Genomic DNA, 23,751 nt, shown 5'->3' with positions numbered 1-23,751 from the left:
ACAAGCGCTAATTCTGGTACCTGAGGGCACCTCCCTCATGACCTAATCACCTCTCAGAGACCTCCCCCCCCACACACACACCAAGGCATCCGGCCACATTAGGATTTCAACAGAAATGCTGGGGAGACGTGAATATCCAGATCATGGCAACTCCCTTTCTAAAGGAAACATGGGGACTTCCCTGATGCTTCAGTGGTTAAGAATCTGCCTTCCAGAGCAGGGGACATGTGGTCAATCCCTGGTCTGGGAATGAAGATCCCACAGGTCTCAGGGCAACTAAGCCCGTGTGCCCCAACTACTGAGGGCACATGTCACGACCACAGAAGCCCGTGCGCCCTAGAACCTGTGCTCCCCAACAAGAGAAACCACCGGAATAAGAAGCCCACACACCACAATAAAGAAAAGCCCTCACGCGGCAAAGACGACCCAGCACAGGCGAATAAATAAATCGATTCTCAAAAAAAGAATGAAATGTGTGTCTCCTTAAGAGGCTTTTCTAACTCCATCTGTAAAAGAGTAAGAATCCCCGAGTGAGACTGAATTGGTTATTCTCTGCTCTTCCTAACACTCTTGATACCCAAGGGGGGAAAAGATGGACCAGAGAAATAAGACACAGCAAAACCCCCAAAGACCTCCTTAACTATTAATCCAACCAGCTTTTAATACATTTCATTACAAAATAAAGTAGGATCCTTATTACTGAAGAAGCAAAGTACATTAAGATCCTCTAGATCTCAGTTCATTTCCAGCCAGACGTGGTTTGGCAATTACAGAAACGTCAGGAGAAAGTTAACGAGAGGTGGGGGCAGGGGCAGGCGTTGGTTGGTGTAAACAAACTATAAAACCCATTAAACTTTCCTCTTAGGCTGGCGGGTTGTTCCCAGAGCTATAAAAAGTTCAGCGTAAATTCCGAATGGTTGTGAGGTTTAAAAGGGAACGCTCTCTTGTTGCCGGAGGAGTTCGTTTAAAAATAAACGTTTATTTATGTCTGGCAGTTTTTCCCGACATTATCACAGGACAGAAGATAAATTTGGGGCTGCTGGCTCTGCATCTGATCCCACTACTGTCTCCCTGACTCCCCAGAGGGACCACTGAACAGGCAGGGGCTGCCTTTGTGAAGGTGAGGGACTCTGGACTCAGACTTGTTTTGGTTCTGCCGCTCAGTCATGTCCGATTCCTTTTGCCACCCCGAAGACTGTAGCCCACCAGGTTCCTCTGCCCATGGGATTCTCCAGGCAAGAATACTGGAGTGGGTTGCCATTTCCTTCTGCAGGGGATCTTCTGGACCTAGGGATCCAACCTGCATCTCCTGTGTCAGCAGGCAGGTCCTTTATCACTGAGGCACCAGGGATGCCGGGTTACCCAGCTTCAATTCCTAGGCAGGGAACTAAGATCTCCCAGGTGGTCATTCTCAGCGCCTCTCTCCAGGCTGCACTGTGCGTGTGTGTGTGTGTGTGTGTGTGTGTGTGTGTGTCGGGGACTCTGTGGAATGACAATGAACAGCACACGAGGGCCTCAGCATCCCAGAATAAGTGGTTCTGGGGAACGGCCACTTCCCACAGGGACCCGTATCTCGTATTTACAAGAGTGTTATTTCTGGGTTTGGCTGGGATTCTCTCTTGACCAATGAAACTAAAAACTATTATTATTTTCTTAGAAAGTAGTGCATCCTGTGGACTCGGGAAGGGGGAGGGGGAGAATGAGATAGCAACACTGAGGCACACACGACCGTGTGTCAAATAGATAGTCAGCAGGAACATGCTCTGTAGCACAGAGCTTCTGCTCTGATGACCTAGAAGGGTGGGGGGGAGGCTCAAGAGGGCGGGCACATATGTATACATAGAGCCGATTCACTTTGCTGTTAGCAGAAACTAACACAACATTGTAAAGCAATTACTCCAGTTAAAAACCAAAAAAAGTAGTCGATCCTCCTTGTATGTGAATTCCATACCTTCGAATGCTCCTACTAAGTAAATGGGTTTATGCCCAACAATTACTCAAAATCAAGACTTGCAAGAAACCAACTCTGACGACACCTGTCCTGGTCTGTGCGCGGGTTGGAAAAGAATTTCCAGACATGAGGCAGAATGAGAGAAGGATAAAGTTTATGAGAGCGGGCGACACTGTTAGAACAGCAGGCCGGCTCAAGGGAGAGCTAACCTCTCTCATGAGCTAGTAGTCGATGTTTGTAGACTGGAAGGGTGGCATTAGGTGATCGGTTAGGATGCTATTCCAAATCCTGAAAGATGATGCTGTGAAAGTGCTGCACTCAATATGCCAGCAAATTTGGAAAACTCAGCAGTGGCCACAGGACTGGAAAAGGTCAGTTTTCATTCCAATCCCAAAGAAAGGCAATGCCAAAGAATGCTCAAACTACCGCACAATTGCACTCATCTCACACGCTAGTAAAGTAATGCTCAAAATTCTCCAAGCCAGGCTTCAGCAATATGCGAACCGTGAACTTCGTGATGTTCAAGCTGGTTTTAGAAAGGGCAGGGGAACCAGAGATCAAATTGCCAACATCCGCTGGATCATGGAAAAAGCAAGAGAGTTTCAGAAAAACATCTATTTCTGCTTTATTGGCTATGCCAAAGCCTTTGACTGTGTGGATCACAATAAACTGTGGAAAATTCTTCAAGAGATGGGAATACCAGACCACCTGATCTGCCTCTTGAGAAATTTGTATGCAGGTCAGGAAGCAACAGTTAGAACTGGACATGGAACAACAGACTGGTTCCAAATAGGAAAAGGAGTACGTCAAGGCTGTATATTGTCACCCTGTTTATTTAACTTATATGCAGAGTACATCATGAGAAACGCTGGGCTGGAAGAAGCACAAGCTGGAATCAAGATTGCTGGGAGAAATATCAAGAACCTCAGATATGCAGATGACACCACCCTTATGGCAGAAAGTGAAGAGGAACTAAAAAAAATTAAAAAAAAATTTTTTTTAATTAAAAAGCCTCTTGATGAAAGTGAAAGTGGAGAGTGAAAAAGTTGGCTTAAAGCTCAACGAAGATCATGGCATCCGGTCCCATCACTTCATGGAAAATAGATGGGGAAACAGTGGAAACAGGGTCAGACTTTATTTTTCTGGGCTCCAAAATCACTGCAGATGGTGACTGCAGCCATGAAATTAAAAGACGCTTACTCCTTGGAAGGAAAGTTATGACCAACCTAGATAGCATATTCAAAAGCAGAGACATTACTTTGCCAACAAAGGTTCATCTAGTCAAGGCTATGGTTTTTCCTGTGGTCATGTATGGATGTGAGAGTTGGACTGTGAAGAAGGCTGAGCACCGAAGAATTGATGCTTTTGAACTGTGGTGTTGGAGAAGACTCTTAGGAGTCCCTTGGACTGCAAGGAGATCCAAACAGTCCGTTCTGAAGATTAGCCCTGGGATTTCTTTGGAAGGAATGATGGTAAAGCTGAAACTCCAGTACTTTGGCCACCTCATGCGAACAGTTGACTCATTGGAAAAGACTCTGATGCTGGGAGGGATTGGGGGCAGGAGGAGAAGGGGACGACAGAGGATGAGATGGCTGGATGGCATCACTGACTCGACAGATGTGAGTCTCAGTGAACTCCGGGAGTTGGTGATGGACAGGGAGGCCTGGCGTGCTGTGATTCATGGGGTTGCAAAGAGTCAGACACGACTGAGCGACCGATCTGATCTGATCTAGGACGCTACAGGGTGAGTCATAGGGTGGGTATTTTACCTGATATGGGATCAGGAAGATTGGAAGAAAAGCCATGACAAACCCAGACAACGTATTAAAGAGCAGAGACGTCACTTTGCCAACAAAGGTCTGTCTAGTCAAAGCTATGGTTTTTCCAGTAAGGCTGACCCCCAAAGAATTGATGTTTTTAAACTGTGGTGCTAGAGAAGACTGTTCAGAGGCCCTTGGACAGCAAGGACATCAAACCAGTCAATCCTAAAGGAAATCAACCCTGAATATTCATTGAAAGGACTGATGCTGAAGTTGAAGCTCCAATACTTTGGCCACCTTATACAAAGACCTGCCTCACTGGAAAGACCCTGATGCTGGGAAAGATTGAGGGCAGGAGAAGAAGGGGATGACAGAGGATGAGATGGTTGGATGGCATCACCAACTCAATGGACATGAGTTTGATCAAACTCCAGGAGATAGTGGAGGACAGAAGAGCCTGGCAAGCTGCAGTCCACGGTGTCGCAAACAGATGGAAATGACTTAGCGACTGAACACCCGGGGGTCAGGGAATTGGCCGGTTTAGACCTATAGACTCGTGGCAACAGTTGCTATGGGGCTTGGTCAGTTCCAGAGATTTCAGTCCTGTGACCTTGGTACAGGGCTCCACAACACTGTGATCTTGGACTTCCAGCCTCCAGAATGGTGAAAAATTAAACCTCTCTTTGTCTCCCTCCTGCTGTAGGCCCTGCTCACTGTCCCTACACCCACGGAAGGAGGGCTGGGGGGTGGCATGTATTCCAGCCAGCGAAGAGCCTGCACCCCACCCTCCTCTGCAGGTCCTAAAGCCTGGGTCCAGCCCCACTCCTGCCTCTCTCCCACTGTGTCACTTGGGCCAAGCCTACTCACCTCGCAGGGCCTCACTTCTCCTGACTGTAAAATGGGCTCATGCTTTGATCTGCTCTGCCTTCTACCCTGGGTGAGTGTGCCGGTGAAATAACGTAATGGGGGCAGCGTGATCCCATCATTAAGCAATTAATTCCTAATTTCCTTATTTATCCTGAGTGTTTCCTAAGGGGAAGATGACTCACTCTCGAATTCAGCCCCCACTCCCTGCCCTGGAGCCCTCGCTTCGCGGTGGGGTGCAGACTGCCCCGTTCATCCCAGGACTTGTCCCCTCTCTTGTGCAGGGGCTTGTCTATCACCTGTTTATCCAGGAACATTACCTGAGCCTCCCGGCCGCTCAGGGCAGGGCCAGAGACCCAGGGGAGAGCTCAACGCCCTCACCACCCTGCTGGATCTCCTTAAAGACCCGACAGAAAGAAAGCGTTAATTATTATTTTGAGTAATAATTATATTGTGCTACAAAGAAGCCGGGGAGCTTTGGTGGGGTACGGCTAGGTTTGCTGCCAAAGGAATTCTCGCCCTCAGGCCTGGGAAGTAGGGTAAGAATTTCTTTCCTCCCCTGCTTATTTACTCTTTTCCAGAGCAGGCCCCAAGTGAGGAGCTGGCAACCACTGGATCTGTGTTGATGAGTTCCTTACCAGAGGGTGGGCGGGGCAGCCACACACCCACAGAGATGGAGAGAGAAGGGACACTGTGGAGGCTCAGATGAAGCCCTTCGTCCAGGTTTATTGCAGTGGGCATGGTCTGGGAGGGCTTCTTGGAGGAGGTGACATGTGACTTGATCACTGATCAGTAGGTACGATAGTACTGGGTGAAGAAATAGAGGGAAGACATCCAGAGAGTCCTTTTATGCTATTCCTCACCCATAACGACGGTACACGTGAGCACTGGACAAAGGGCTGCCTTGTGCGGGTATTGTATAACTCATCAAGGCGATGTTATGTGTATAGCTACTGAATTTCTGGGCCCAGTGAACAGTGACAATGCAGAGCCCCATGTTAAAAAAAAAAAGCATTAAGAATTTGAAGGTGGGTCTAGCATCTACCAAAGTCAACTTCAAATGCAGATTTTCACAATATTTTCTTATCTGAAAGGGCACCTGAAATATACTTGAAGTGATATTCTTTAATATCACTGGTGTTCCTTTTTTAACATTAAAACACCTCAATTTACACCCCGCCACACACACAAAAAGATAATTTGAAGATGGGATTTTCCCTGTGGTCCATTGGTTAAGAATCCACCTTGCAATGTAGGGGACACGGGTTTGATCCCTGGTTGGGGAACTAAGATCCCACATGCCATGGAAAGCTAAGCCCTGCATGGCAACTACAGAATGGTATGCTCTAGAGCCCGCATGCAACAGCTAGAGAGCCTGCGCACCGCAACCAAAGACCCTGCATGCCACAACTAAGACCCAAAGCAGCCAAATAATAATGATATATATGCATACATATAAAGAATTTGAAGGTGGTCTGTGTGCTCAGTCCCTCGGTCCTGACAGACTCTTTACCACCCCATGGACTGCAGCCCACCAGGCTCCTCTGTCCATGGTATTCTCCAGGCAAGAATACTGGGGTGGGTTGCCATTTCCTCCTCCAGGGCATCTTCCCAACCTGAGGATCGAACCCATGTCTTTCGTGTCTCCTGCATTGCAAGTAGATTCTTTACCACTAGTAACACCTGGGAATATATCTGCGTGCTAGGTCACCTACAATTCAGATGAAAACGCTCACGTGTTGTAGCTAGGGAGGACGGCACAGGGTGTGTGTGTGTGTCTGTGTGTGTGTGTGTGTGTGTGTGTGACAGTGCTGGAGGGGATTCTGAACCTTGACACACCCATTGTGCAACGCTGAAGCTCCAGATGGACGTGGAATCTGTTTGCCTTGTCCTTCCTCCTCAACCCTGCCCGTGTCCTGAGCCTGCTGAGCATCTGTCTTTATATTAATAACAATATACAAGTTAGCCCAGCAGGAATCAGACAAGGGATAAGCAGAGGAGATTCTGTGGTGAAACAGGGTATTTCATTACATGGCAGCAGGCTGGGGGTGGGGTGGGGTGAACTTTGCGTCTGGGTTGGGCATGCTTTCATTACTGACTCAACCATAGGTAAAGTGAAAAATTAGCTAATGTTTATTTGTGCTGTGCTTAGTCGCTTGGTCGTGTCAGACTCTTTGCAACCCCATGGACTGTAGCCAGCAAGGCTCCTCTGTCCTTGGGGAGTCTCCAGGCAAGAATACTGGAGCGGGTTGCCATGTCCTTCTCCAGGGGATCTTCCCAACCCAGAGATCAAACCCAGATCTCCCACATCATGGGCAGATTCTTTACCGTCTGAGCCACCAGGGAAGCCCACTAGGGAATGAATGTTTATCTACTGACTCCCTACTCTGCTAGGCAAGCCCTGGCACTCCTGATTTGCCCCAAAGCTGGAGGAATCCTGGGTCTATGAAGGGGTCCTATTTTGTGGGAACTTGCAGGCCAAAGTCAAGGGTTTAAGCTATTGCTGTTGTTTGCCTTGCCATGCAGCATGCAGGATCTTAGTTCCCCAGGCAGGGATTGGACTCACGCCCCCTACAGTGGAACCTCAGAGTCTTAACCACAGGACCACCACGGAAGTCCAAAAGTTTAAGTTTTAGGAAGAGCCTTCTGAGGAATGGATACACAAAATGTGGTCTATTCATACCATGGAATATACTCAGCCTTAAAAGAAAAAAGGAAGGAAAATGTGACACCTGCCACAACAGGGGTAAACATTATGCTAAGTGAAATATACCAGTCACAAGAGACAAGTACTGTATGAGTTCATTTCCGTGAAGTGCCTAGAATATTCACATTCATAGGCAGAAAGTAGAATGGGGGCTGCCAGGGGCTGGGGCATGGGAACGAGGGAGTCGAGTGTGGCGGTCTCAGTTTGGCAAGATAAGGAGTGTTTTAGAGATGGACGGTGGTGATGGTTTGCACAATGTGAATGTCCTAAACGCCATCCAACTGTTTTTTTTTTTTTTGCTGTACCGCGTGGCTTGTGGGATCTTAGTTCCCCCATCGGGGATCGAAACCAGGCCCCTTAAGTGGAAGCCTGGAGTCTTAACCACTGGACCACTAGGGAGGTCCTTTAGACTCATTTCCTAAGACCGTAGAAAACTGGGACGAAAGCAAGTTTCTTTGCTAGGGGGGAGGGGCAAAACATTCTCCTCTGTCCACCTCAAGGTCTGAAATACCTCTTAAAAAAATCCAAGTGGAGACGTCGAGTGGGCAATCGGAAGTGAGTGGGAACAAAGGTCAGCAGGAAAGACTCCGATGTGGCTGGAAACCAATGGGCAAGAGGGGAGCGTGGGCCAAGGTCCGTGAGGCCACAGTGAGGAGGATGGTTTTCACCCGCTCTCGGACAGGAGGTTCTGACTCAGCCACTGACCACTTGTGAAACCAGGGGGAAAGTGTCCGTCTGGTCAACGCTGGTTCCGCGCCAGTCACTGTCTCACCCCGTCTGCGCACCAGCCCCGGAGGCGGAGGTGGGGGCGAGGGGCGTGTCTGCCTCACCCTTCCCAAGGACACGAGGTGTGGCCCCGGGCGATGACTGAGCCCGGGGTCCGTGCGGCTCCCGGGCCGGCCTCGGTCTTGTTCCCGTCTGTGCATCTCTTTCCCGGGTCTGAGATGGGGAGACTGCGGCCCGGTCCCCGGAGGCCAGTCGAGACCTTGTAGACAGCCCCCTCCCCGATTCAAAGGCGGGGAGGCAAACGGAGTCTAGGACCCGCGCACCAGGCTCACACGGCAGAGCACGGCGCCCTGGCCAGCCCCCGGAGGGAGCCCCCCCCCGGAGGCCCGCCACCGCGGCCGCGTGGCCAACTCGAACCCCGCTGCGTACGCGTGGGGCGGGGAGGGAGGATGACGCGCGGCCCGTTGTCAAGGAGACGCAGCGCGCAGCTCTGATTGGCGCGGAGCTCAGCTCGGGCCCCTCCTCCCCGCCGACCGACGTCTGGGCTGCAGGGGCCTTGTTTCCGGACGGGCCGCTCCGGTTTCCACGGCAACGCCGCCCTGGCTCCTCCTCCTTCGGCCCCTTCGGCGCGCCTGCGCCTTCCCGGGGTCGGGTGGTGGGGTGCCCGCGCGCGGGCCCGGGCGAAGACCCGTATGTGTGCGTTGTGGGAAATGTAGTCCAAAACCTGGCGGCGCCTTGGTGCATCTTGGGAAATGTAGTTCTGGCGCCTGCGGCGCCTTCCGGGGACGGGCGTGAGGCAAGGGGGGGGGGTCGCCTAGGCGAGGGCCAATGAGAGGCCGCCTTTGCCGCGGTGCTCCCTGGGAGATGTTGTTCTAGGTGAGGGCGGCGGGGTAGTTGCAGGGGGGAAGCGGCCGCGGGGCGTCTGGGAGGGTTGGGGGGAGGGGGATAGGTGCGTTTGGCGCAAAGCCTGCCGGGGCATGGAGTCCTGGTGAGCGCTGTGCGCATGCGCGAGGTGCCGAGGGGGCTTGGGGGGCCTCGCCTGGGAGAGTGAGGTGAGCAAGGGGGGCAAGGAGGGAGGCGTCGGAGGGGCCCGGCGGGATGAGCTTCGGGGAGGGGGCCGGCGGGGGCCCGGGGAGGGAGGAATGGCGGAGGTGGAGGAGGGGATGAAAAGGGAGCCGGGGGCTGGGAGCGCGAACGGGGGTGGGGGCGTCGGGAAGGAGGAGGGGTGTGGGTCCCGGGGGCAGAGAACGGCGGGGGTGCGGGGAGGGGGAGGCGAAGTAAGAGGGAGGGGGGCGGAGAACGGCGGGGCGGGGAGAGTTGGAGAGGGGGACGGGAGGGAAGGGGGCGGGGGTGCAGGTCCCGGGGGTGAGGAGAGTTGGAGACGGAGGGGGCGGCGAGGGGGAGGGGTGGGGGAGGGGGGCGGAGAACGCCGGCGGGGGGCGGGGAGAGTTGAAGACCGAGGGGGCGCGGCGGGGAGGGGGAGGGTCGGAAGGGGGAAGGGTGGGGTGGGTCGGAAAGGGGAGGGGGTTGCGGTCCCGGGGTCGGAGAACGCCGGGGGCGGTAGGGAGAGTTGGAGACGGAGAGGGGCTGGGTGGGGGAGGGTCGGAGGGGGAGGGGGGGGACTGGCTGGGGCGGGGGCTGGGCCCTGCCTGGGAGTCTGGGGGCGCCGGCGGGGACTGACCGGGTCGGAGAGGTTTGCGAAAAGGGGCTCCGGGGAGGGGGTGGGCGGGGTGCGGGCGGCCCTCCGGCGCGCGGGCCTCTGCAAGCTCGGCGGCACTTCGGCCGAGCTGCGCCTTCCCCGGCCGGGGTCAGCTGCTCTCTTCCTTTTTCTCCTGCTTGGGGACGCGTGCCCCCCACCCTCCCCCCGACAGCCTGACTGGTGGGCGCGCCGCGCTGCAGGGTTGTGTTTGCTCTCCTGGCGGTCCGCGGCGGCTCCGCCGCCCGCCTTCTATTTCCCCGTTCAGCCCCTGCTCCCGCGGGTTCAGCCCCTGCTCCCGCGGGTGCTTGGGTGCAGCGCCGGCGCTTCTGTTGGAAGCGGTGTCCCCGGCACCGCACAGAGACGGGAGTGGGCAGGGCGGACGCTGGTGGAAGGCTGGCTTGGCGCCCCCGCGCGCGCCCCGCAGCATCTTTGTTTTCCGTACGTCTTGACTTCCTGAGACGTCTAGGTTGGTCCGACTTTCCCCGTTTTGTAGTGCCGGGGACGGAAGATTCAGAGCGTAAAAGGTGGTGTGCCTTGTCCTAGGACGACTCGCTGGGAAGGTGGCCCTTTGGTCTGAGTAAATATTAGTACAGTGGGCCGGTGGCTCCCCAGCAGGGCCCACTGTGCCCTTGCCCCCGCCGCCGGGACTCGTGGAAGTTTCCGGGACACATTTTTGGTTGTCACAATTGGGGAGACACTGCTGGCATCTGGGTGAAAGAGGCTGCAAAACATTGGCCAGGTTAAAAGTGGTAGCCAGGCAGGCACGCTCCACCCAGAGCCTTCTCATTTATTTTTTCCGTCTTTTTTTTTTTTTTTAACATTTAGGTTATTGTCTTTATTTTTTTATGATTTTTTAAAGTTGAAGCATAATTGCTTTATAATAGTGTGTTGGTTTCTGCCATTCATCACCGTGCATCAGCCGTAGGTATGTATTTGTCCCCTGCCTCTGGAACCTCCCTCCCCCTTTTTTGCATTTTTTTTTTTAACTTAATTTATGGAAGTTGAGTTGATTCACATTTCTGCTGTCCAGCAAAGTGATTCAGTTATACACTGCTGCGGTCTTGTTTCTTACTCTTTTCCATGATGGTTCATCGCAGGATTGATCATGAACCATATCATGATGGACTGGGATCCTGAGCTGTGCAGTAGAACCTTGTTTATCTGGCCTGTGTATAACAGTTTGTGTCTGCTAATCCCAATCTCCCACTCTGTCCCTCTGCTCCTCCCCTTGCAGCCACGCTTTAAGGCCAGTGTGAGTTCAGTCCCTGCCACTTACTAGCTGGCTGATCAAACCAGCTTAAGTCTGAGATGATCCTCCCTACACAGCAGATGTGCACAGCTGTGCACCAGTAAAACTTTTGTTTAAAAACAGGCTGTGGGCCAGTGGTCTCAAAGGTTTGAAATTCAGGACCCCTTTATATCTTAAACAATTTTTGAAGATGCTCCCCAAAGCACTTTTGTTTACATCTCTGAGTCATCTCAGAAAGTAAGGCTGAGAAAATCTCATAATAGTAATTAATGCATTTAGAAATAGCAGTAGTTGACTTTTCCACGTTAACATAAATAGCACTTTTTTCTCTTAATTTTTTTTTTCTTTTCTTTTTTATTGGAGTGCAGTTGATTTAGGGCTTCCCTGGTGGCCCAGCTGGTAAAGAATCTGCCTGCAATAAGGGAGCCCTGGGTTCAATCCCTGGGTTGGGAATATCCCCTGGAGAAGGGAACAGCTGCCCACTCCAGTATTTGGCCTGGAGAATTCCATGGACTGTATAGGCCATGTGGTGGCAAAGAGTCGGACACGACTGAATGACTCACTTTCGTAGTTGATTTAAGGAGCTTTCCAGGTGGCACTAGTGGTAAAGAGCCCCTCTGCCAACACAGGAGATCTAAGAGATGCGGCTTCAGTCCCTGGGTTGGGGGTGATCCCCAGGAGGAGGAACTAGCAACCCACTCCAGTCTTCTTGCTGGAAAATTCACGGACAGAGGAGCCTGGTGGGCTACAGTCCATGGGGTCCCGAAGACTCAGACACGGCTGAAGCAACGTAACATGCACCCACGGATAGTTGATTTACAATAGTGTGTTTCTGCTGTAGAGCAAAGTGAATTAGTTACACATGCACATATCCACTCTTATAGATTCTAGTCGTATATAGGTCCTTCCAGAGTATCCAGTAGGGTTCCCCGTGCTATTTACTAGCTTTGTATCAGTTCTCTGTTTTGTATGTGGTGGTGTGTATGTGTTAATCCCGATCTCCCAGTTTTTCCCACGCCCCATAATGGTATTTAAATGAAGAATAACCGTGTTTTCCAAACGAAAAGTTGGAAGCATGGTATCACTTGTCTTTGCACATCTCAGTGTGACCTGAACAGCTGGGTTTCCATGGCCGCCACTGCTCCCGGCGAGGCCCCTGGAAGGCCTACTGCATGCTCGGGAGAGAAGGCAGGGAAAGGGGCTGGTAACTTCTCTGGGTCAGGAAGCGTGTTCTCACCTCAAGGTAGCCCCAGAGGAACGCCAGGGTCCCTGGGCCGTTTGAGGACCGGGGTTCCAGGCGGGGTTTATTTGGGGGCTGCGTCCTTCTCTGTCGGGGTGGGGCCATTCTGGGCCCTGCAGGGTCCCCAGCAGCGTCCCCGCCTCCGCTGGGTAGATGCCAGCTGTGCCATGTCAGAAATGTCCCCAGACCATTCCAGATCACCCCGCCCTGGAGCCCTGCTCCGTGTCTTCAGTCCTCAGGACTGAGGCCACTGCCCGTCTGTGTCCCCCACTTTGGGAAGGGGACAAGGAAGTGGGGGGCAGAGGGCTCCCTGGATGGGAACACTGGAGTGGGTTGCCATTTCCTACTCCAGGGGCTCTTCCTGACCCAGGGATCGTACCCGGGTCTCCTGTGTCTCCTGCATTGGCTCGCAGATTCTTGACCACTGAGCTGCCTGGGAAGACAGTCCAGTGACTCCACTGAGAGGGTGGAGGGTCTTACAGTCACTCCCCAGCATTTCCCAGACTGTGACTGGGGAGCCCTGTGAGTGTCGAGGCCTGACCGCCGCAGAACAGGCAGCTTCAACCACAGACACTTGCTCCTTGTGGCTGGGGAGGCGGGGATCCGGCCGGGATCAGTGCAGGTGGATGGGGGTTTGGCGAGGGCCTCTCCCCCGCCTGCGAACCCTGCCTTCCCTTCCTGCTGTGTCCCCCCAGGTCGGGGCCAGACCTGCCCTGTCCTATGAAGACAGCCACACCCTGGGCCCCACCGCGACGACCTCACTGCACCTCCACGTCCTCCTCAAAGCCCCGGCCCCGCGTACAGTCACGTTGGGGCCAGAGAGTCCACATGAGCCCCAGGGGTGGAGGGGGACACGCTTGTGTCCACCCTGGTTAGTGAGGGAGAGGCAGGGCGGGGAGCACTTGGGAGCCAGCAGCCTCTGTCTCCGGGGTGCGGCGGCATCGGGGTGCAACCACCCGCATCGGAGGTGCTGATGACAAGGCCCGGGTACCCGGCACCGGCGGCCTCTGTGCGCGCGGCCTCGCTGGGTCCTCGCGGGGAGGACGCAGGAGTGGGGGAGAGTAGGGACAGGGGCCCACACGCAGCGGGTGAGCCCTTCATCTCGGGGCGGGGAGGAAACTGAGGCACGGGATGGGGCGGCCAGCCCTCCCACGTGGGGGCCCTGCCGGAGCGCACCCTGACTGCGGCTGCTCCCTGCAGGCTCCGTGACCCCGCCGCCGGCCCCATGGAGGCGCTGGGCCTGGGCCCCGTGAAGCAGGAGCGAGGCGCCGCTGAGGGCCTGACCGCCGACTCGCCGTGGCACCGCTTCCGCCACTTCCACCTGGGCGACGCCCCGGGGCCCCGCGAGGCGCTGGGGTTGCTGCGTGCGCTCTGCCGGGCCTGGCTGCGGCCCGAGGTGCGCACCAAGGAGCAGATGCTGGAGCTGCTGGTGCTCGAGCAGTTTCTGAGCGCGCTGCCCACCGAGGTGCAGGCCTGGGTGTGCAGCCGCCGGCCACAGAGCGGCGAGGAGGCCGTGGCGCTGCTGGAGGAGCTGTGGGTGAGCCTGGGGTCTGCCCTCCGCCTGCCCACGGGTCCCCTGGTCCCCCTCCTCCCCCACGCTCACCCCTGTCCCCTCCCCTGTCCCTTGCCTCCTTACTCCCATTCCTCCCCCCTGGGTCCCTCCTCTCGGCCCCCCCCCCCCCCCCCCCGTCCCTTCTCTCCTTCCTCCTCGCCCACCCCCTGCCCCCCCCCCCCCCCCCCCCCGCCCTGGGTCCCTCCTCCCCCGCTCCTCCTTCCCCTCCCCCCATGCTCACCCTTGTCCCTTCCCTCCTTACTCCCATCTCTCCCCCACCCCGCGTCCCTCTTCCCCCTACCCCATGCTCACCCCTCCCCCCACGCTCACCCCTGTCCCTTCCCTCCTTACCCCCATCCCTCCGCCCTCCGTCCTCCCCCTCCCCCATGCTCACCCCCTGCCCCTGGGTCCCCCCTCCCCCTCCCCTATGCTCGCCCCCCCCCCACCCCCAGCCCCCCCAGCTCCCCATGGAGACACCCCCAACACCACCCTGAGGTCCGTGGTGTGGCGGCGGGGGAAAGGGTGAGGCCTGCCTTGGCGGTAAGGGACTGTGGGTGCACAGGCAATCTTGAGCAAACTTCGGGAGACAGGCAAGGACAGAGGAGCCTACCAGGCTGCAGGCCAAGGGGTCGAAGAGAGCCAGACACGACTAACACCGCCCCAGACCCACCCTTCTGACGACTGATGCAAGTTCAGGGTCCGTGGACCACCCTGAGGGCTGACCCTGCCCTGCCCACAGCTGTGGTTGGTCCCGGCGGAAGGACACTGGTTAACTGCTGAGGAAAGACGGCGGGGAGAGGGCAGGAGAGTCCTCCTGGGACCCAGGGGGCAGCGCCAGCCCCGGGCGACAGCATGTGGCAGGGCACACGGAGGAGCCCCAGCCGGAGCTTCTGAGCTTCCCGCCCGGAGGTGCGGTGGGGCTTCAGCTGCATGCCCGCATTGCCCGGAGCCTCCGCTGCCGTGAGTTAGGTCCTGATATCGCCCAGCATGGCCCCAGGACCCAGTCTGGCGGGACCAGCCGGCCCAGGGTTCCCCGCCCAGGAGGCAGGGGCAGAGGGCAGGCCTCTCTGGGGCAGCCCAGGTCCTGCTGCGCCCGGAGGGTCAGCCCCGGGGCCTCCGGGCTGTAGTGTGACTGGCCTCCCGAGCACTTTAGAGTTGGCCTGGGGCAAGTTTCTCCCTGCGGCAGAGCTGTCCGTGGGATTCTCCAGGCAAAAATACTGCAGTGGGTTGCCATTTCCTACTCTCGAGGATCTTCCAGACCCAGTGATCGAACCCACGTATCCTGCATTGGTGGGCAGATTCTTGACCACTGAGCCACCTGGTAAAGGCAGTCCAGTGACTCCACCAGGAGGTCCATGAGGCCTTTCCAGGAGAAATGTCTCCACACAGACTCCTCGAGGAGCCGCGACAAGAGCGTAAAGGAGCCAGAAGTTGTGGGTCTGAAGTCTCTCTGGACATGGACTTCTGGCCGGGCAACGCTGCTCAGAGCCGTCCACGGGACAGCTGGGAAAAGCTCCTTAATTTGGTCCTGAGTTGAAAGTAGCGTCTGTGTTTTCCTTCTGCGTTTTGTCTTGGAGCTGGCACAGGGCATCGAGGCTAAAAGCAGGGTTAAAGCGGCTCCATCAGTGGTCTGTCTGTCGGGTAACAAAACCGCCTGAAGCGCAGTGGCTCAGAGCAGTAAACGGTGATGGTCTCCGCCGGCCCCATGAGTCGGGAGTGAGGGGCGCCCGCCCGGGCCCCTCAGGAGGCTGCAGGGGTCTGGAGGACCCGCTGCCGAGGTGCTCAGAGGGAGGTCTCGGGCCTCGCCATGTGGGTCTCTCCATGGGCCTGTCCACGGAGGACCCTAGCCTGGCGGCCGCTGCCCTCAAAAACCCGCAGCAGGACCCGGAGGGTGAGCGGTGGGGCTCCGGCTTCTCAGCTGGCCACGTGGGGTCTCTGGTTCCAGGGACCAGCGACGAGGGCGCCTCAGGATACGACCGGAGGCTCTGGGGTCGGCGTGGAAGAGGAAGCCGGTGGGGCGACGCGCTCAGGTGAGCAGCCCCTCCTTCCGCACCACACTCCCCGCTTGTCCATCACTCATGCGTTCAATGGACAGACACCCACGCGCCGGCCCCCACTCCGGAGGGCCCGGCACACGGGGGTGGGGGTCAGACAGGACGGGAGCGCCCGCAGTGCGGACATCCCGTGGCTGCCTCGAGAGCCCGGCGTCTCCAGCCTTTCCCTGCAGCAAGAGCCCCGGCACAGAAGAGACTAACCCACTCGGGATGGGCGCCTGCTGAACCAGGGTTGCATCCTGGCAGCCTGACCCCAGCTCTGCACCCTGGTTCTCACCAGGCGCCTCCTTGGCAGCCTCTGTCCACCCCCCCACAGCTTGTCTTTCCCCACCTGTCGGCCCATCCATCCTTCCCCCAGCCCGCCCCCATCCATCAACCAGCCCACCCCCATCCATCAACCAGTCCGTCCACCCACCCCCCATCCACCCATGAACCAGTCTCTCCACCTCCCCATCCGTGAACCGGTCTGTCCACCCCCCATCCCTGAGCCAGCTGGTCACCCTCCATCAACCAGTCCGTCCACCCACCCAGCTTATGCACCCCCAGTGCCCACTCATCCCCCCGCCCATCCATCCTGGCTGTGCCCATGAACCACCCTGCCCCCAGTCCCTGCACCTGTTCACCCCCCATCCATGAACCACCCTGTCGCCGGCATCCATGAGCCAGTCCATGGCCGTCCTGATTCTGTGCCTTTGCCTGCAGGAGATGCGGCCCCCAGACCTGAGGAACCGGCGACGGCGGACGCCCAGGCCGCGCGCCCCTACAAGCAGGAGCCGGGCAGCCCCCTGCCGGCGCCGCCAGACCCGCCGGCGCCCGGCCTGCCCGCCTTCCTGGCGGCCCCGGCCACCGCGTCCTGCCCCGACTGCGGCAAGGCCTCTCTGAAGCCTGCGCACCTGCTGCGCCACCGGCAGAGCCACTCGGGCGAGAAGCCGCACGCCTGCCCCGAGTGCGGCAAGGCCTTCCGGCGCAAGGAGCACCTGCGACGCCACCGCGGCACACACCCTGGCGGCCCGGGCCCGGCCCTGCGCCCGCTGCCCGCGCGCGAGAAGCCGCACGCCTGCTGCGAGTGCGGCAAGACCTTCTACTGGCGCGAGCACTTGGTGCGCCACCGCAAGACGCATTCGGGCGCCCGGCCCTTCGCGTGCTGGCAGTGCGGCAAGGGCTTCGGGCGCCGCGAGCACGTGCTCCGCCACCAGCGCACCCACGGGCGCGCGGGCGGGGCGGCCCCGGGCCCCGAGGGCGCCGCGCCCTTCCCGCCCTGGCCCCTGGGGTAGCTCCGGCCGCGCGCCCGGCGCCTCTGCCCCGGTTCCGCACCCCAGTGCCCGAGCCCTGTCGCGTGATGCCCTGAACCTCACTCTGCGGGTCAGCCCCCGCCCCGCCCTCGTCCTCGCAGCTTCTGCGGTGCGAGGGTGCCTTTGCGGTCCTCCCCACCCCGACCCTCCCGGGCCCGGAGCCTAGACGAAGACCTGGACAGGGGCAGGGCCCTGGGCCGGAGGAGCCTGCAGGGAGGGGACTGGGTCTTGTCCTGCCCGGGGAGACCGCCCCTTGCCCCTCCCAGGACGGGTGGATCACGGCACAGCTCCGACAGGACGGCCCGGGTTCCGGCAGGGGGATCGAGCTCTGGGGTCCTCGCGCTGCGAGCGGCCTGTCAGGCAGGCCCGAGGTGGACAGACGCCGGCTCCCGGGACGCGCGCCGGAGACCCCCGCTGGCTAGCGTCTGGAGAGTTGTTAATAAAGCCGCTGATGAGTTGTGCAGACCCCGGCGCCTGCATTCTGTCCAAGCTGTCGTCCGGGGAGGGGCATGGTGGGCCCCACCGGGGACCCTCCCGGCTGGCAGGGCCCTGGGAGTCGGCGCAGACCAGGGCTCGGTTCCTTGCCCTTGAGTCTAGAGACTCCATGAGCCCTTGAGAGGTGGCGGAGTGAGTTGCCCTGGGCTCCTGCGCATCGAGTGCAGGAGCCTGGCCCGGCTGCTGCTGGCGGAACCCCCCTCGGTCACGGCCCTCGCTTCGCTCTGCCAGCCCCTGGACCAGCAAGACCCAGGCCACGGGGCCCTGCCATCTGGCTGTGAGGGAGTCTGGGAAAGCGACTAGCTGGACCCCCCAGGCATTTACAGCCGGAGTCGGGCCCCACCTCTGAAACCGTTAACAGCTGGTGGAGGCAGGGGCTCCAGGTGGTCTCCAGGGTGCCTCGGGCAAGCGCTCAGGCCTCAGCGTCCACCTTGTGGGACGGGGCTAATAACGCTCCGGAAGGGGCCGGCCCTGGAATTGAAGGCAGAGGCCTGCCCTTCCGGCCCGCAGAACTGTGACCCTCGCGGAAGGTCTCTGGCAGGGCCTCCTTCCACGCCCGGGGTCCGTGTGGCCACGCCTGGCAGAGGAGGTTGGCTTGGAGAGGCCATGTCTGCAGCCAGACCCGGCGAGGGGACCAGAGGAGGGGAGATAGGGGTGTCTTCCCCGGAGCTGGGGTCCGAGGACGGGGCTCTGCCAATAGCGTGCCGAGTGCCAGCCCCCAGGGACCCCTTTCAAGCACTCAAAGCTACCAAGTGCTTTAATCGTCAGAACCCAAGGAGACAAGCGCTGTGGTCACCCCGCCGCACAGATGGGGGAACCGAGGCATCGGAGGGGTGTGTGGCCACGCTGCGGTTGGGGTCTGAAGCTGGTGGCCGGGGGCGCAGGCGGGTGGAGGACCCCAGGTTCGCGGTGTGGCAGCAGCATCCGGGGGCTCGCATCCTGCCCTCTAGGGGACCCACGTGGACTGCGGTGTCGGCCCCGCGCAGCGGGACCTGTGTAGCGCGGTGTCCACAACGGACGGCTCAGATGGGAGGGGGAGGCGCCTGCACACTGTCCAGGAAAAGTTGTCCAAACCCCGGAAAGTGATTCCGCTGGGCAGCCTGATAATATCATGCCGCAGTGTTGAAAAACAAGACATCCAACCCCGGGCTCCTCTAACTCCTTGCAAGTGAAACTGAGTCGGGCCAACAGTTGTTACGGAGAGGGGTTGGTTCACCACTCCTGCCAAGTCAGAGGTTAACCTGAGCACAGCTAGTTAGGTGTGGGGCCACGTTTACTCTGTCTGGTGGAGGAGGGCACCCGGGTGTGGAGGGCCACCCTCTGGGCGGGGCATGGACCAGGTGTGAGCAGCCACGTTTCTTCAGCACCCTGCTCTGCCAGCCGCATGGCCTTGGTCCTTCCAATCCTTACAACAAGCTCTGCATCCTGGGGGTCTGTGGTAAAGGAGCCCAGAAAATCCTCAACCCAGCATTGAGATCTATTGGTATGAGATTTTTTGTTTGCTTTGTGTGTGTGTTCTTTTACATTTTTTTAAGTTATTAAAGTATGATAACACATTTACAGGAGACTTGGAAAATACAGAACAAGGTTACTTGGAGTTCCACTTGTTCAGTCACTCAGTCATGTCCAACTCTGTGACCCCATGGACTGCAGCACGCCAGGCTCCTCTGTTCTTCACCACCTCCTCAGAGTTTGCTCAAATTCATGTCCTTTGAGATGGCGATGCCGTCCAACTATCTCATCCTCTGTTGCCCTCTTCTTTTGCTTTCAATATTTCCCAGCATCAGGGTCTTTTTCAATAAAAAATTCCACTGTGTATTACTGTTATTTTTAACTAGGTAAATTAATATTTTCATATGGAGCTTCAATATCAAACTCTCAAAAATTAATGGAATGAATAGACAAAGAAGTAGAAGGATATAGTATACCTGAAAAGCACTATGAACCAATTCAACATAATCAAGATTTAAATAGTTTTCACACAACAGTAGGATACAAATTCTATTCAAATTCCCATAGAGTGTAAACTAGGAAACACTGGAACATATCCAGGGATATAAATCAAGTTGCAAAAATTTTATGATCTAAAGGTATTGAAATCATAGAGTCCGTTCTCATCACTGTGGAATTACGTTAGAAGTCAATATCAAAAGATGTTCAAGAATAACCCATGTATTTTCAAGTGCAATGCAACATTTACCAAGAGGGATCTTTGACTTAGCGGTTGAAAGCCTCAGTGAAGCTAGAAGACTGAAATGAAAACACATAGAGGCTGATTACAGAGAAGAAAGCATTTAAATATGAGATGGATGAGGTTTTTAAAAATCAATAGTTACAGCTTTATACTGAATACTACCTGAAGCCAGAGGCAATGAACTAGAGGTACTCACAGAATCACGACTTTTTCTTTAAAACACTATGAGGAGTGGGTGGGGGGAGCCAGCAGCTGGGAGAAAGATAGAAATGTAACCAGATCTATAGTATGACCCCACTCCACTCACAAAATGACACAGCAGATTTTGAAAGAGTCCATAAAAGAACTAAAACAAGCAAACAAAACCCAGGTACAACCAGGTCATCAGAGAGGAGACAAAGTCCGCAGACCTGCAGAATTTCCCACAATCGCACAGTTGGCCAGTGAGACACGAGGATGTCTCCAACTGCCTCTCCCTGAGTTAGGGCAACAACAGAATGCTGACCCCCAAGTCCCCTCTTTTCTCGGTGTGAGATGGTGAAAGCGAGAGGGGGAAAGCGGGGAGTGTTGGACCCACACTGGGCGATTTCTGGGCAGGAAAGGGAGAGGGCGTGTTAATCAACCCAGATCCCCAACCCCAACAATCACACACCTGTGTCCTTTAGAGGCTTTATTGTGATCCCTGGATCTTGGTCCGGGATGAGGAAGGAGGGATCGAGGGAGACACTGGAGCGTTCAGCACAGTGGACAGAGGTGTTTGCTCGAAGCTGAGCCCCAGGGAAGAAGGCTGCCTGCCGCCGCACACCCCGGAAGTCTCTCCTCGCCTCCCTTCTCAGGCAGAAAGAGAAGGGAAGCTTCAGGGAGACTGTGTAGCGCGTGAGGACCTCCTATTCGCTGCTCTACTGTACGTGTTGCTGCTGTGCAGGCACTCCGTCGTGTCCGACTCTTTGCAGTTCCAGGACTGTAGCCCACCAGGCTCCTCTGTCCATGGGATTCTCTAAGCAAGAAGACTGGAGTGGGTGGCCATTTCCTTCTCCAGGGGATCTTCCTGACCCAGGGATCAAACCAGGGATCGAACCCACATCCCTACGGCTCCTACGTTAGCAGGTGGGTTCCTTACCACTAGGGCCACCTGGGAAGCCCTTTATTGTGTGTATGTGCAGAGAATTCTCTGATAAGACTGAAAAGACAAATATGGCTCTAAAATTTTAAATCTTAGCAGACTTTGACGAATGCGAAGTCACTGGACCACACATCACACGAACATGGGATTTTAGAAACTGCCCAACTCAAAAGAGTGAAAACGTAAACAGTGTAATTTGAAAAGTTACAGGCCCCCTATGTTCATAGCAGCAGTATTCACAATAGTCAAGACACGCAAGCAACCTAAATGTCCACCAGCAGAGGAGTGGGTAAAGAAGATGTGGTCTGTATATATGATGGAATACTACTCAGCCATGAAAAAAAGAACGCAATCATGCCATTTGCAGCAACGTGGGTGCGACTAGAGAACTGAGTGGATTAAGTCAGGTGAAGAGAAATACCAAATCCGTATGGAATAACTTATATGTGAAATCTAAAATATGACACAAAGGAATCCATCTTTGAAAGAGAAAGAGACTCATGGACATAGAGAACAAACTGGTGGTTGCGGGGGAGAGGGGGCTGGGGGAGGGCTAAAGTGGGAGGTTGGGATTAGCAGACGTAAGCTTTTATATATAGGATGGATACACAGCAAGGCCCTACTGTATAGCGCAGGGAACTATGATAAACCTAAGATAAACCATAATGGACGAGAGCTTTTAGAGTATTGTGCATATATACACACAAAGAACTGACTCACTGGAAGAGACCCTGATGCTGGGTAAGACTGAGGGCAGGAGGAGAAGGCGGCGACAGAGGATGAGATGGTTGGATGGCATCACCAACTCAACGGACATGAGTTTGAGCAAGTTCCAGGAGTTGATGATGGGCAGGGAGGCCTGGCGTGCTGCAGTTCGTGGGGCTGCAAAGAGTCGGACACGACTCGGCGACTGAACAGCAACAGTGATGACAGTGGGGTATAACTGAGTCGTTTTGCTGTACAGCCAAAATGAACACAGCATTGTAAGTCAACTATAGTTCAGTAAAAAAAGGTTGAAAAAAATGTCCACAGCTTCTGGCCCACTCACCCGTTAAAGGCTAGGCCATGCTGTCTCTTGAACTCTGCGTCCTGGCTGCTGTCGGCTTCGGGACCCCGGGACGCGCCCACCTTTGCAGGCTCCAGGATGGATCAGCACGACCCCCCTCCGCCCCCCGCCTGACGTCACTCCACTTGAGGCCCCGGCGTGAAGGCACGATCAACACCAGCGAAGCTTTTCACAGGCTGCCCTCAACATCCTGACCCCTCCTGGACTCCACCGCATTCTGACTCACCAGCTTCTCACAGAAATGTGCTCTGGGGGTCAGCTAGGAAATGACGCTTCCTGACCACGGGTTCCTCTCCCGCTGTCTCTCAGACATCTTGCCCCTTCTGATAACACGATTGTCAGCCTCAGCCACCCATCCTTGTTTTAAAAATCCACCGATTTCTTTGGCACCGGCAATGCTCACGTCTTTCTCACTAAACTTCTCTCAAAATAGGTGACTCTCCCAGGTGGAGTGGGGACCTTCCCATAGTGCTAGCGGTATGGCAGACTGGTCCCCTATTGTTGAAGGTAATTTGGAAATATATACGAAGAACCTCAGAACGGAGACTTCCCTGGTGGTCCAGTGGTTAAGACTTCAAGCTTCCAACACAGAGGGCTCAGGTTTGATCCCTGGTCTGGGAACGAGGTTGAAGTAGGGGATAGAAGGGCCCCTGGTCCAGACAGCTGATATTTGCCAAATGGGGCAAAACTGAAGTTTATGTCTTCAGCCAGACAAGAACCATGCCTGTTTCCCTTCCTCCACTGATACGGAGGGAATAACTTAACGGGGAAACGAGCTGCAGCAAAAACAGAAATGAGTGAACAGAATTTGCACACAAGAGGCCTGCAAGAGTTAAACAATCTTGCTTCTTCTTTAACTGTTATTAGCAAATACAGTCTTCCCAGGTGGCTCAGTGGGCAAAGAATCTGCCTGCAATGCAGGAGACCCAAGTCCGATCCCTAGGTCAGGCAGGAAGATCCCCTGCAGAAAGGGATGGCAACCAGCTCCAGTATTCTTGCCTGGAAAACGCCACGGACAGAGGGGCCTGGCATGGACAGAGGGGCCTGCCGGGCTACAGTCCACAGGGTTGCAAAGAGTCCAGCAGGATTGAATGGCTAAGCACACGTTCACACACACATTCTCTCTGACCCTTGCTGTCTTTATCTCTTTCTATGTGTTTTTTCCTTCCGTCCATGCATCTGTGCAGATATCTAGCTATGTAGCTACCTAGCCGTATCTCCTATGAGATATAAGAGCTCTATCTCCTTTGAGTACTCCCTAAGTAGCAGTTGTTATTGTTCAGTCGCTAAGTCATGTCTGACTCTTTGCGATCCGACCCCCATGGACTGTAGCCCACCAGGCTCCTCTGTCCATGGGATTCTCCAGGCAAGAAGACTGGAGTGGGTTGCCATGCCCTCCTCCAGGGGATCTTTCCAACCTAAGGATCAAACCCACGTCTCCTGAGTCTCGTGCATTGAGGTGGGTCCTTAACCATCTGAGCCATCAGGGAAGCCTCGTCTATTATCTGTCAATTATCTGTCATCTCTTTCAGCTATATATCATCTATCAATTACCTCTCATCTATCAGCCATCCATCTACCAACCTACCCACCCCTGTCCACCCCGTCTTCACCTCCCTGTGTTCTCTCAGTATGCTAAAGTAGGAGATGGCAGACAGAAAATCCAGCTGTTCCTCCTGCTCCCTGCTGCAATTTTCTTTCCTCGGTCTTTCAATTTACACCTTCATCCTAATGTAGACACTTAAATATATTATTTGTTGGGAGCAGACTAAATCCTCC

General features: G+C 55.8%; 1 protein-coding gene across 3 annotated transcripts; it reads left to right on the top strand.

The window, feature by feature from the left end:
* The first annotated feature begins 8,808 nt into the window (after window positions 1-8,808).
* ZNF444 (zinc finger protein 444) lies at window positions 8,809-17,560 on the top strand. 3 transcript variants are annotated; one of them, XM_027514628.1, is made up of 4 exons: window positions 8,809-8,884; window positions 13,397-13,733; window positions 15,694-15,778; window positions 16,505-17,560. In XM_027514628.1, the coding sequence occupies exons 2-4, from the start codon at window positions 13,422-13,424 to the stop codon at window positions 17,074-17,076; spliced, it is 969 nt and encodes a 322-aa protein (XP_027370429.1). In that variant the 5' UTR covers window positions 8,809-8,884; window positions 13,397-13,421; the 3' UTR covers window positions 17,077-17,560. The 3 variants fall into 3 exon arrangements, with proteins under 3 accessions (XP_027370429.1, XP_027370427.1, XP_027370428.1); XM_027514626.1 differs by lacking the exon at window positions 8,809-8,884 and adding an exon at window positions 8,945-9,060; XM_027514627.1 differs by lacking the exon at window positions 8,809-8,884 and adding an exon at window positions 9,765-10,632.
* The last annotated feature ends 6,191 nt before the right edge of the window (window positions 17,561-23,751 follow it).

Source organism: Bos indicus x Bos taurus, chromosome 18 (genome assembly GCF_003369695.1).
Source record: "Bos indicus x Bos taurus breed Angus x Brahman F1 hybrid chromosome 18, Bos_hybrid_MaternalHap_v2.0, whole genome shotgun sequence".
Classification (NCBI taxonomy): Eukaryota; Metazoa; Chordata; class Mammalia; order Artiodactyla; family Bovidae; genus Bos; species Bos indicus x Bos taurus.
This window is presented reverse-complemented; position numbering and strand designations above follow the sequence as displayed.